The following is a 14,241-nucleotide window of genomic DNA, read 5'->3' as shown; positions in this document are numbered from 1 at the left end:
ATATATATCTATAAAATATATAACTGTTTAATTTAATAATAATCAATTTGTTAATCATTAAAAAAATTTAAATGTAATGTAATAATAATTCTTTTGACTAACTCAATATGAACTAAGATTGTTCCTAGTCATATCAGCAACTTTATAAAATACAGTTTATTAACAATTCATGATATATTGTAGATAATACATGTTTTTATAGGAAAAAAATATTTTTGTATATGTTCCTAAAAGATTTTTGTAATCTAGTAATGAAACGGTTTTCAGCATTTGTTTTGTAATATTTTATAAGATCTGTTTGAATTACTACGGAATCAGTTAGAGCAAAGAAATATAAAAATTAATAATAAAAAGTATTGTAATCATAATTTAATAATTCTGAAAATACGAAGTTAATAATTCTAACTGTATCTTAATTGACTATTTTCTCTTACCAATGAATTTCCGGGTCTCAATTTTATCATATGTAGGAATGCTGGGTAATTATATATATTAGTGCTATAGATTTTTTGAAAAGAAATATATAAATAAAAATATAATGTCATTGATATTAAATAAGTTGTTCTTAGCTGGATCAGTTTGGCGAACCACTTTAAATGCAAAAGTAAGGGTTATTAAAGTAATTATTATCTATGTTTATACATTTGAAATTCTATTTTAGGTTACACCTGTGAAATTTGTACATTCTACGTTTGTACGTTTTGATGAAGAAGTAGAAGGAACAGAACAAGCTAAAAAAATTGATCCTTCAAAAGATAGGAGTAAAATTATTCCTGTTGAAACTAGTATAAAATATTTAGAGAGTAGTGGTAAGTTTTTATATGATATGAATTCTTCTCCATATATTATTGATCATATGGATAAAACTGTATTTTAGCTTATAAAACAACTTATGGGAATGACCCAGTATGGAAACCTTACAGACGCAATTTTAAAGGACAATTTGCACCAAAGAAGACAAGGAAAATGTGCATTGTAATTATCCTTAAAATAAATTGAAATTGTACTGATTATTATAAATGTTATGATAGTTTCATACATATTTTTAGAGAAATGGAGTAATTAGCACTGGTAGTCCTTGTCCAATCTGCAGAGACGAATATCTGGTTCTTGATTACCGTAATATTGAACTGTTAAAGCAATTTGTTTCTCAATACACTGGAGAAACTCTAGATCCTAGGTAAGTTTTACTTTTCTAAGGACTAAAACAAAAAATATTAGCATACAGTACAGTTACTATTGCTTTCTTTTTCTTTTTCTTTTCTACAGTTGTACTGGTCTTTGTCAAAGAGCTCACAAGGATCTTCTTGTTGCTTTAATGAAAGCAAAGGAGTATGGTTTATTAATACATGATGTTCCTTATAGATATTACGATTATTTGGAGTGGAAAAGTTAATCATTAAACTTTTAATTGCGTTTAAAAATTTGTATTTAAAAAGTAAGAGCCCAACAATGAATAAAGAAGAAATAGATTGTACATTTGCCATAGTAGGTGGTGGTATTGCAGGAGTCTCCTGTGCTGAGAGCATAGGTTTCGTAGCACCAGACGAAAATACCATTTTAATTACAGCAAGTCCTTTGATAAAAGCAGTTACAAATGTAGTCCCACTTGGTAAGACTTTAATGCAGTTTGATGTAGAAGAAAAGGATACAGAAACATTGACAAAGACACATGATTCTTTAAAAGTTATTCATGACTTTGTAATAAAAGTAAATATTGCGAATAAACAGCTAGAAACAAAAAATGGGAGAATTATAAGTTATAAAATGTTATGCCTTTGCAATGGTGGCAGGCCCAAGCTTATAGCAGAAGATAATGATTTTGTATTAGGAATAAGAGACACAGAATCAGTTGTTAAATTTTCGGAAAAAATAAAAAATGCTCGAAAAATTGTTATAATTGGAAATGGAGGCATTGCTACCGAAATTGTACACGAAGTGGATGGTGTTGAAATGGTATGGGTAATTAAAGATAAACATATTTCTGCAACATTTGTTGATCCCGGAGCTGCCGAATTTTTCATGGGTAAAGTATATAGAACCGATAAATCAACAAATGTTAATATTAAATCTCCAACTAAGAGAATGAGGTACAAAATATCTGATACCACAGCTGTAAAAGATGGACCAGCTTTGGGTCCAGATTGGCATAATAATATCGATATAAAAGGCACATATCTTAAATCTTCAAAAGTGGAAATAGAATACGAATGTGAATTTGTTAAAATTCTTAATCAATCAGAACAAAAAGAATTTGATCCTCAGCAAAACTGGCCTATATATGTTGAGTTAACAAACGGAAAGATTATTGGTTGTGATTTTATTGTGTCAGCAACAGGTGTAATACCAAATTCTGACCTAACTGGTTTAGAAAGTGTTAGAAAAGGAGAAGATGGAGGACTATTAGTAGATTGGAAACTAGAAACTTCAGAACAAGACATATATGCTGCCGGAGATGTATGCACTGCAGGGTGGGAGTTAGCTGAACATTGGTTTCAAATGAGATTGTGGACTCAAGCTCACCAAATGGGACGATATGCGGCTAAAGCAATGGTTTCGAAATTAAGAAATGAGGAGTTTTTACAGGATTTTTGTTTTGAACTTTTCACACACGTTACTAAATTTTTCGGTTATAAAATAGTTTTACTTGGTTTGTTTAATGGACAGAAATTGAATAATAAATATGAAGTACTGTTACGTATGACTAAAGGACATGAATACATAAAACTCATACTAAAAAATGGTAAAATGCAAGGGGCAGTGTTGATTGGAGATACTGATTTGGAAGAAATGTGTGAGAATTTAATACTTAATCAATTGGATTTAACCGATTATGGAGAAGATTTATTAAATCCCGATATTGATATCGAAGATTATTTCGATTAATAATATATTAGAATCGCTCTTTGTTTCATATTATTAGAGTTAATATTGCGAAGAGTATCAAATTTTTGTATGTACCCAACTATGTAAGACTTTAATTATAGTTCTTATTTATTATCAGTCCGTGACATGTACAAAATGTACATGAAGCAATTACATTAATTAAAAAAACAAATACTGATTTATGTATTATGCAACTATTAGTCTTTTGTTAAAATGTAAAAAATATACTTCGATTGAATAGTACCATAGTTGTACACGTTTTATAAAAATTTATGTTGATAAAGAAAAAGAAATATCCTATGTATATACTTACATATAGATACAGTAACATTACATAACATATTGTGAGTAATAAGAAATAAAATAATACAATGAAATATCAATACAGTTAAACGTACTTCTTTGTTTCATTTAACAGTGTTTGGTTATATAGTTAATATATACAACCATTTGTTATCTAACATCTTTTTTTAACATTCATCCATAAATAATTTTTCTTTTACTAAGTCAGATCTTGTTTTGATTTGTCTGTAAATCTCACGCTTTTGTGAACAATTTTATCAGAAGTTATAGATTTTGTTGGCGTATTAGATTTACTATTGCAATTTTCGGAAAGTACGTTATCGGATTTTTCAGCTGTACTACAATTCCGAGTAGAGTTTACGATTTCAGCTGTATCTTCGTTTAAGTTTCTCGCTTCTAGAACCTCGCGCAAATTATTGATAATAATTTGCATATTATTAAGCGATTCTATGACTAACTGAACTCCGTCATTTCCATCACACAATTTGCGTAAAGTTTTTGTTGCCAGTTCCATTTGCACGAGACAAGTATTTATAATTTCCTGTTCTTTACAGGAATGAAAGGTTTGACCAGCACACGGATTTTCAAATACAGACGTATCCAATGAAAGTTGTTGCAGACTCTCGTTTAAATGTTTCTTTACCGGTGTCATGTTTATTGAAATTCGACTACTATTCAAGGAGTCTTCGAAAGTTTCCGTATTTTCGTACGGTTCCCAAATTTCATCTGTTGTATGTAATTCTTTCACTGAATCTTCTATATCGTAATCCCGTAAGCGGTGAATCCACTCTAAAAATCGCATTGGCTCCCAGAGTGTTTCTTTCATACAGTCTCTATTTCGTATACGAATTACTGGTTTTAGACTTTTATTTACAATTATTTGTTGTTGATCAAATTCCTAAAAAGATAACAGCTGATTATATAACTACACAAAAAGTAATCACTTGAAAATAAGACACGTACGTAATTAAAACCAACTTCTCTACACCGTTCGGTAGCTTCCTTTACCAATAATTGCGTTTCATGCAAACTAATACCACCGTAATTTATTGCTTCTGTACTTGCTTTCATTTTGAGAGCAAATTCAGCATCTGCTGCTTTCTCATTTAAAATGCTTTCCAATTCTTGTAAAAATGTTGTTTTATACGGTGCAACAGAATCTTTCTTTGGTTCTACTTGCAATTGTTTTAATCTATTATTCGTTTCAACTTCGGTCGCAAGTAATTCCTTTTCCAATTCCAGTTCCTTTTTCCTTTCATAAATTTGTTCCAATGCTATCTTTTGCTCCTCAACCGTCGAACCAAGAATCTCGATTTTACGTTCATACGATAATCTTTGAGATCCCAATTGCATCTCAGCTTCTCGTTTAGCATTTTCTAATTCTTTTATCGCTTTCTGTTTACTCTCTTCCAATTCTGCTCTCAGTCTATATAAATACAAAACAATAAAACAACGTTAAATATCCATCACGAAAGTTAAATATTATTGGTGAATAAACAAAATTGCAGGGTTCATACTTCTCCTCTTGCACTTTAAGAATTTCCTGATGAGCAAATTCGTAATCTACTGCTTGCGTAGAAATTTGAGTATTGTTAAAGTTATCGTGCGGATTTAATACTTTGAAATAATGATTGCCGCCGATTACTAATCGATCGCCATGCTTTAGGACAACTTTACCAGTTACGACCTACAACGAAATGAATAATTTATTTAAAATAATTAACATGAAAAAATAATAATGATAAGATAAATGTAAACTACCTGTCCATTGACGTACGTGTCCCCTTCCATTTCTGACGACAACGTAAGTTTCCCATTATTGTTTTCAATGGTGCTGTTAAATATATAAAAGACAATTAATGGACGTATAAGACAGTAATTTCAATTATCCATGTAGAAAACTCATTCATAAAATTATACATATAACTTGTTAAATTTCTAAACATCAAACAAAAAAAATGATGTTTAGTTTGGAAATATTCATACCATAAAACCAACATTAATATGGCGCAAAAGTCCACCGTGCAGTTTTATGTAGAATATCTTTTAAACGGTATCACATCATAAACGAAGATAAGGAACATGCATTAGTAAAAGATAAACGATGGAGAAAAACAAAAGTTAGACATTTCTTTTCTATACCATAAATCGTTAAAGCAGCAGTTAAAGAAAATGTGCAACATGCACGAGACAATGAAGAAAGACGAAGACAAATGGATAATGCAAACAAGCCCAACAGATGCATCTCTTCAAACCATTGAACCACAAACGACCCATAAACTAACCAGTGCAAAGGCCTAACCAGTGGTCCATCCAACATGATGTCCAAATTTTTGGAAGAACTTTGATTCCCAAAATTCTTTCCGATACGAACCAATCCTGGAGGAATCAGATACAAAAGTGTACCGGATAACATAGGATCGGCCGCGAGATTTATAAGACAAGGTTGCTTATCCTTCTCGTGAAAATCAATCTCAATAGCAATACCACATTGACGTAAATACTTTAATTCAGAAATCTTTTTTTCCTCAGCATCCCGTAATTTTGTTTGCCATACCCTGCAATTATATGTAACTGAATATTAAGTTCTTCATTGTGTTAAGTTCTTCACTTCTCCAGCAGAGTTTATTCAAACTTCAATGTAATATTCAGTAGGCGTTTATTATAACTTTTTGTGCTTTCCAATGTAAATTTTCAACTTTAACCTTTGTCTAAGCAAGCAAGTATGTTTTTATATTTCCTTAAACCATTCTCTTTATGTATCAGTGCACCAAAAACTATAAGAAGCGCCTACTGTACATCTGAAAGAAATTAAGTTTTATTAAACAGTGTTATTCATAGAGAGATCTTTAATAAAGTATTGTCATAATAAATGAACTTACATTTGAGAGGTCGCAAGTTGTTCCTCGGTTTTCTTCAACTGATTTTTCAATTTATCAATCTCATCTTGTTTCTGCTTAACTTCATCGTCATTTTGAGCGGTCGTTTCAAAGAGCCGACGAGGCAAAACACCAAGTTGCTTTTCGTATCCCTCGCGAACACCCCGTAATCTCAACACCTCTGCTTTCAGTTCACTAATTACAAGATTATAATTATATAGGTTTTTTAATAAACCCATCGGGGTTAATTTGTCAGAATAAATTATATCGACAAATTGCGACATACTTTTGTTTTTTTTTTTCAAGCTCTATAAATCTACTTATGCTAGGGCCACATCTGCGTCTAATGTAACATACACGAATTATAACCATGGATTAACGCGCTAATCTTATAACAGCATTGTTAATGACATTGTTAACGATAGCTCGGGTGGCGGTCTTTTTTCTTACATCAAAGAGTTAATGCATAAAATCTACATAAAAATGTAAAACCAAGCGCGTAATTTTTTTCTTGCATTAATTGACGCGTTTATCGCCGTTGGACGATAACGTAGATGTGACTCCAACATTACTGGAACATCATTAAAATTTATAATTACAGTATCTTATTGAATTTTTATAGCAGACGTTAATAATAGCAATCGAAAGAAATAAACGTCATCAATATTGATATTGCGAAGTAATTTTACTCGCTCATTCGACCCATAATTATATGCGCATTACCGAATTAATCTTTCATGAGGATCTTCGTTAATTCGAACTCGATTAACAATGGCTCTGGCTTGACACGCATAACGAAGTGTTGCAAGTGTTTCTTCGATGTGAATGTTAGCCGGTGATACAGTTCCAAGCATCGCCGTTTTTGAGTTCCCTCCAAGACTTTCCTGGGAATTAAAAGAAAACAGAAATACATTAGCAAATAACAATCATTCACTCTGATAGTTAATTCTGTTTAATATAAAGAAGAGTTAAGTTCATTGAAGACAAATTCAATTGCTAGACCGTGAGGCACCAATTAAGTCCGCCAATCAACAGAGTAATTACATCTTATCATACTAATCACACCCATTAAGTTTTGCAAATTTTATCCAACTAAATCTTCATTCTTTCTGCGCATAAATAATCCTTATCAGCATCCTGTTTGATAAGACAATGATCTTAAAAAAAGAAAAGGTACGATTGCGGTCTAATCCTTCACGAGTAATATTTGCTTTTATCGATCACACCTTGACGTTTCTTTCTCAAACGTTATCCTGCTAAATAAAATGATAAGACAGCAGATAGATTGTGGAATTTCTTGTTGGTATGTGTACACAAAGGTGTGTTAATCAGTACCACTGGGTTTACAATCGACGATAAAAAAATCATTCTTTTATATTCCTACATTCCTTCCTTTTTTTTTCTCTTTTTGTTACTAATTACTAGAATTTTTATTCGTCCTTGAACTAGTTTATTAGTGCTACGTAAAAACATTTGAATTTCACACAATAACAAGACAAATCGAACTATACTTTATTGGTCCTTGTTAATCGGCATTAAATTATTATCAATTTATTCCGGTAGTAAAGGAAATGCTGATAACTTATCTGAAATAAAATTCGCTTCTTAACATGTATCTTTGGAAAAGGAAAGATCGTAAAGTAAGAAAAAACTTTCATGTGATCATTTTACGAAGAATTGCATAAACGTAAATACGTTCTCTTCGATTACATAAGAAATCTCATTATGCAAAATACAATGTTCCCTCGTGATTAATTAGTTATTTACCGTTTTAGAAACATCAAAATTGTTTAATTAATCGTAACATGTTTTATACGTTCGTTTGATTTGTGATAAAAAAATTGAGTAAACAACACGTATTCACCATTTTTATCAAGTACACGATGATTATTATTGAACTTGCACCTAATACTATAGGTACATTCCTATCGTAAGGCGATAATTAAAAGAACGGTTTCTCACAAAGATCTTTAAGATACGTACGTACGTAGGTACGACGTACCAAGAGATAACAAGCATTCAACGAGTTTCAAGTATCATCAATTGTTAATAACAACCTTGAAGTACTCATAGAATAAAAGATTTTCATCTTCTCTAAAACGCAATACACCCAAGGTGAAACAATGCAAATAATATGGAAAAATACTACTGCGTTATCGGACGGTCTATTATTGATCTAGCTGTAGAAATAATTTTCTTTATCCACTTCAAAGAATTTGTTTATTTATCGCCAACTTAGAATAACAAACTCTGAACAATTATCTAATTTCAAATAATCCTTTGATACCATTTGAAATGCAAACAATTGTCGATATTGTACGAAAGAACTTAAAATTACAAGAATTATAGATTAATAATAAATGAAAAATGATCGAACATGCTCGGCGGGGATAAAAAAATTATTTTCAATGTCTGCAAGAAACAGAGTTGCACTTTAAAAGTGCAGTTGAATAAAGAAAAATAAGAGTTGAAAAACATTGAAGGAAAATACCGTAAAGGGATATATGTACATAGTTGGAAAATGCGATCGAAGTTGTAAAATTTGCAAAAGTTTCACGAAGGTGATTGGAGGAGAAGGAGAGGGGTCGTATCGGTACCGAAGGGCGTAACAAAGAGGAGAGGAGCAGAGGGACAAAGAACCGATGGAGGGGAAAAGCCGACTCATAAACATTGCGTGCTCAGCGTCTCGTACTCTTTAGTTTAAAGCAAAACACCGCAGCATTTCGAGCAGAACGTGATTTCATCTTTTACAGACCACTTGCATTTGCTCATTATTATTTGCAATTGTGCAACAACGTTGATAGTTTTGCCAGTAATTAGCTACCAGGAAGAAAGGAGACCGGAAGCAACGTTCCTCTACCTAAACTGGTGAAACTGCGTGCTTTCATTGGCTGGAAAAATCAACGTAACTAACAGACCATTTGGATCGCTTTCTTCGTTTGTTTTTTAAACAGAAGAAGAACCGTCGGGTAATGCAAGATTCCTATATCAACGGTGAAAGAAGATTCAGAAGTGTATTGATGCAAATACGAGTCAACTGAAGAAATCGAAGAAGAACATACACGTGATTTTTCACGAAGAGTAGATAGAAAGTCCACTATTCTGTGAGAAAACTTCGACGAGGATGGATCTGGTTTACATTCCTGAGGTCTTGACCTACGGCTTTTTCAGGGCTCCTCAGTACCGTGACTACGAGCAGCCCTGGAATACAGATTACTTCAGTTATGGTACGTTTTAATCGAACCTATAACAATCAATTTCATTTATTTATTATCATTCTCTCCTCGTAAATAAATACAATGAAGTCTTTCATTGTTTGAAATCTTTAAAAAAAAATGTTGAAAAAATATCGAGGTACTTATCTACATTGCCCACGAAAGATTATTAATAATTATTACAATGTTCATTCACGGTAAGTAAATGTTTATAAAGACTCCAGTTCTTCGTCAGTTTGTTTTTTACTATGATTCAACAATGGATTGTATTATTCTTTCCTGTAAACACGTTTAGCAACAATAGTATCTTGACAGAAGCACGCGATAGAAAAGTGTATATCATTTTCTGTATAATTTTAAAACATTTACATATCCCCAAAAAATTAGCAGGATTTACTGTTATCTCGTGAATTATGTTCCCCCTTTATGCTCAACTCTTGTTATGGATATTACAATGGATATTAATGATGAGTATCGACACACAATACCGATTTCATCATGCACTTCCTGTTTCGTAAAAGAATATTTAAAATATTCAATGTTCACAATGAAATGCCAGAGATTGATCAAATTTTCATTTATCGAAACGTACCCAAAGTTCAACGATAATTAAATAATATAACATGATCGATCAAATTAACTGATTAACGTTGCTCAATTCGAGATCGTATCATCAAGTATGTACTTTAATTACAGTGACAATAAACAATGGTGAAGTTTAATGAACTGAATAAACTTAAATTTTCATATTTTGAATTGAATGATGCATATAGGAATAACTCCCAGGTATTTCAACGCAACGAGTTACCCCTTCCACTCTGTTTCCGGCGAGGAACTGGTTGCCTAAAGCAAAGGTGCAGTCGCTGCATTATTTGCCATGCATTCTGTTCTAAAATTATCATCATCATCATCGTCGTCGTCGTCGTTATTATTTGTCATCAAAAACCAATTTTTAATCTTGAAACTGTAAATTCAATCGTGGGTTAAGCTATAAAAAGCACGTTTCAGACAAATAATGACAAACGCAGCATCAAAACAAACTAAATACATCGTAGATCTTGAAAAACATGTTTACGATTCCTAGGATTACGAATGTAGTCAGTCGAGACGGTAATAGAATATGCAAATGATCATAACAGTAATATCTGTCGAATTTATATTTTACTACGACTTTTTATCGAATAAGAAGCGATACTAGCACGTATATTTATATACGTGGATAAAATCCAGTACGATTCTTAAAATACTTCTCGCAACAAACGTAATATAATCAATGGAAATAAATACAGTTAAGAAATATTTACCGCTTGATAAAGAATAAGTGTGCGATAAATGAATTTTGTACGGCAATGTAATCGGTATAGATTGAGAAAAACACGGATATTTCCATATTCTGCATACACAAGCAGCCTTGCGATAATCGCTTTCGAAGCATTTCACTTTCAAAACCGGAATTTCTACTCGTCCAGTTTGTATATTTTATTTTTGTATACCTAACTTCTGTATACGAAAGAAATAATAGCGATGATTAACATCGATCTAGACAAAAATGTCACTGTGAAATTAATTTTTTCATTGATGCTTAAGAAAAAGAAACAAACAGTTTGACTTTGTGCTTATTACTCTGAAAGTGGGTCAAGGTATTGCTCGATGCGATTTAAATATACGAAAAAACACGTAGAAGTTCTAGATATTATTTTTTAAAAATATTTCCATCTAGTTTCTTAATCATACTATAATCTGAAGATAATAAAACATAAAAGGGGCATGGTACGAGTTGAAGAGGTAGCTACGTGTAACGCATCATGCTGCGCCGTTCAATGAAACGTGCTACGTGCAAGAAGGCACGATAGCAGCATTCGAAAAAGTCTCTTGACCCTTACCTAATAATAACACGTTCACCATCACAGGGAAGACAACTGTGTATATGTACTACGATGCAGTATAACTGCAACTATTCAGAATTAGCGCCTGCTACTTTAACGCTATTTAAAATTTTGTTAAATTTCCTTTTTCGATACCGTTCAAAGAATATTTCTTTCTTGCTAAATAGATTAAAAGAAGATGACGGAGAAATAAAATTATTTTTCAGATAAATCAACACAAGCGCACTCGCAACGATTACCGCAACATCATCAACAAAAGCTATTATCGAAGGATAATTGTTATTTGTGTCGAGAAAATAAAAGAAGAAGCCTAGCCGCTTATATCAGGGGAAAATCGCGAAAGGGTTCTTGCCACGAGATCCATGAAGAAGAAGAAGAAGAACACGATGTCGATAGTATTAAAGAAGCGAATACAAGCAATGATCACACGTCGAAACAAATGTTAAAAAATGGTAATGAACGTTCAGTGATCAACGATAAAAATGAAAGAAAGTAAAGTGTTGTTTATGCAACGATACCTTTTTTAACGAGTGTAAAAACATACTGTTAAACTCATAGGACATATTTTATATGTCGTAACTTTAGAATTATAACTATTATTTATTTAGAATAGGTATTTTTATAAAGAGTAACATTTTCAATTTACACCTGTATCGATAGTAGCTATAGTATCATCACTTCATGCATAAGTAATAACTTATTTTCATATTTTATGATCACATCTTACGGTCAAATATATTTTGTTAATGAATAACAAACAATAAAATAATTGTTTGATTTAATAGTATTTTTTTTTTATTAATAATATAATATTGCTTACCTTTAGCAGCCATGTAAGAACAGATTCACGATACGGAACAAATCCTCGTTTGCGATTATTTGTATTTTCAGCAAGGGATGCGATTACTTTTCCTAATGTGAGCAATGATTTATTAATTGACACACCTTCCTGTAAATTACAGTAATTCATTTTGTTAGATAAATACAGTAATGTAATAGGAAAAATTTTAACATGACATAACAAACCTTTAATCTATCTCCACTCGCACAAGTCTGACTTAATCTTTCACTACCGGCCAGATCAACTAAATTGATTTTACTACGACGGCTAGCATCTACAGATTCATTATTCAATTGACTATTTATTTGTGTCTGTGTTAATATAATACTAAATATACTATGAGATCTTGAACTTTTTTCATTCATTCCAGTTGCAGCTGTAGCTCTTTGTGAATTGCCCACTTTAAGCCAAGTCTAGACGAAATGTATTTATAGTAACATAGGAATAGTTTTAATACACTTACAAGTAATAAAATTAACATACCTGCAAATCTTTATAGTTTTGTACACAGTGCTGACTTAAATCAACAATATATGGACCGAAAACAGGGTGTTCTCTCACTTTAAGAGGAGCACTTTTTACTCCATTGTTAACAGTGGTTAAAAGATCATGTATCTTCTCGTTATAAATTTCAAAATAACTAATTTCTACTGTAATTTTATTATTTACACTGGCAGATATTCTTGTAAATATATCTTGACAAAATCTTGGAATAATACCAATTTCGTCGTCTAATGGCACTGTATTTATTTGTAAAGATTCTTGACCCATCATACTATAACTTTTACCAGAGCCTGTTTGTCCATAAGCAAACAAACAAACGTTATACCCTTCAAAAGCATTTTGTACTAATGGTAGAACCATATTTTTGAATACAGTTTCTTGACTGGCATGACCAGATTCACTTGAATCTGCATATGATACAAAACAATGATCATACATGAAAGTATGTTGAATAGATTCACAAGTGACAGTAATATTTTGACCATTTACTTGTATAATTGATGTAACTTTTGAATCACTCAGTTCTCTAAAATAATACAAGATATGAAAAACATTATAATGTTGGATCATTTTAAAAATGTATGTATAAGTACAAAAACTTACTTTGAATTTAAGGGTCTAACACGTATTCCTACAGTTAAATTACTGCTTTCTCCTTCATAGACTGTTTGATCTTCTACACCAAGCTCATTTGATTTACTACTTGGTATTTCTACTTGTACAACACTAAAGCAGTCAGGAGTAGCTTCAGACAAAATATTGTCATTAAAATAACGTTTTATAGGTGTTCTATGCGAAGGCAAGATATTCATTCTTGTACTGCTTGTAGCAGTACGTGTTTTGTATTGCTTAGGAGTATTAAAATTCATGTTTGAAGTTTTCTCATGTAAGATAGAAGTAGATGTAGTTTTTGTTGAAGTTTTACACTTTTCATCAGGTATTACTTCTTCAGTAAATAAAACTTGCTTTTTACGAAGTACATTCATAGATTTTGAATGATTCAAACTTACACCATAAGGTGTACTTGTCAATTTTGAATTCTCCATTATGACATCATCAAATAACATTTGACGTTTTTCATGGTTTGAACATTTACTTTCATTTTGATTTTGAATACCCTTATGAGATGTATCAAGTATGTCAGAACATCTGTCTTCTCTAAAAATAATAATATATGATTAAAATAAATATTTCTGAATAATAATGTGATAATATAAGATGGTACTACATACTCACCTTTTATTAAGAAAATTAGTGTTTTCTTTGTTAAAATTAATAGGTGAACTTGAGAAAATAGCATCACAAAAACCATGCCCCGTAGATTTTAAGGTATTATGTGACATGTTAGTAAGATATGCAAAATTCTTTCAAACAAGGAACATTTGTACGATGAAAATTTTGTTTTTCATTAACTAACCTCATCAAATCCCGCGTTTTGACAAAATCAGACATATTTCTTGAATTATTTCAGCCAATCACAAGTTGCACTACCCATATAACCAATTTTTTTCGTAGCAACGGTTAAAAGACGAAATGAATTTTTACCAAAATTAGATAACATTTAGTGATTTAATACATACTAACGTTACATGCTTATACATAAACAGTAAATTTATTTTCAAATTAATAAATTTACCAAATTTTGTTTATAATTTACTGTTATCATTACTACTTCAAAGTAATCTTTTAAATTTAAAATTCACAAGTTTTCATGATGGCCAATATTT

At 31.4% G+C, this 14,241-nt stretch overlaps 4 protein-coding genes across 5 annotated transcripts; 3 read left to right on the top strand and 1 right to left on the bottom strand.

Moving 5' to 3' along the window:
• The first annotated feature begins 485 nt into the window (after window positions 1-485).
• Window positions 486-1,477, top strand: LOC114874581 (28S ribosomal protein S18b, mitochondrial). Its single transcript, XM_029183989.1, has 5 exons — window positions 486-604; window positions 662-809; window positions 878-975; window positions 1,050-1,180; window positions 1,270-1,477. Exons 1-5 carry the CDS (start codon window positions 539-541, stop codon window positions 1,394-1,396), a joined length of 570 nt encoding a protein of 189 aa, XP_029039822.1. The 5' UTR covers window positions 486-538; the 3' UTR covers window positions 1,397-1,477.
• Window positions 1,453-3,269, top strand: LOC114874579 (pyridine nucleotide-disulfide oxidoreductase domain-containing protein 1). Its single transcript, XM_029183987.2, has one exon. It carries the CDS (start codon window positions 1,453-1,455, stop codon window positions 2,884-2,886), a length of 1,434 nt encoding a protein of 477 aa, XP_029039820.2. The 3' UTR covers window positions 2,887-3,269.
• Window positions 3,270-14,108, bottom strand: LOC114874578 (kinesin-like protein KIF14). Of its 2 annotated transcripts, none has more exons than XM_029183985.2 (12): window positions 13,751-14,108; window positions 13,118-13,672; window positions 12,494-13,040; window positions 12,196-12,423; window positions 11,990-12,118; window positions 6,792-6,952; window positions 6,072-6,263; window positions 5,475-5,747; window positions 4,951-5,023; window positions 4,707-4,876; window positions 4,153-4,615; window positions 3,270-4,087 (listed from the first exon to the last, which is right to left on the bottom strand). In XM_029183985.2, the coding sequence occupies exons 1-12, from the start codon at window positions 13,855-13,857 to the stop codon at window positions 3,389-3,391; spliced, it is 3,597 nt and encodes a 1,198-aa protein (XP_029039818.1). In that variant the 5' UTR covers window positions 13,858-14,108; the 3' UTR covers window positions 3,270-3,388. The 2 variants fall into 2 exon arrangements, with proteins under 2 accessions (XP_029039818.1, XP_029039819.1); XM_029183986.2 differs by having other exon boundaries at window positions 13,932-14,108.
• Window positions 8,749-11,943, top strand: LOC114874582. Its single transcript, XM_029183990.2, has 2 exons — window positions 8,749-9,295; window positions 11,376-11,943. Exons 1-2 carry the CDS (start codon window positions 9,193-9,195, stop codon window positions 11,663-11,665), a joined length of 393 nt encoding a protein of 130 aa, XP_029039823.1. The 5' UTR covers window positions 8,749-9,192; the 3' UTR covers window positions 11,666-11,943.
• Window positions 14,109-14,241: the final 133 nt, after the last annotated feature.

This window comes from Osmia bicornis, chromosome 6 (genome assembly GCF_907164935.1).
Source record: "Osmia bicornis bicornis chromosome 6, iOsmBic2.1, whole genome shotgun sequence".
Lineage (NCBI taxonomy): Eukaryota > Metazoa > Arthropoda > Insecta > Hymenoptera > Megachilidae > Osmia > Osmia bicornis.
Note: the sequence above shows the minus strand (reverse complement) of the source record. Positions and strands in the feature narration are given on the sequence as shown.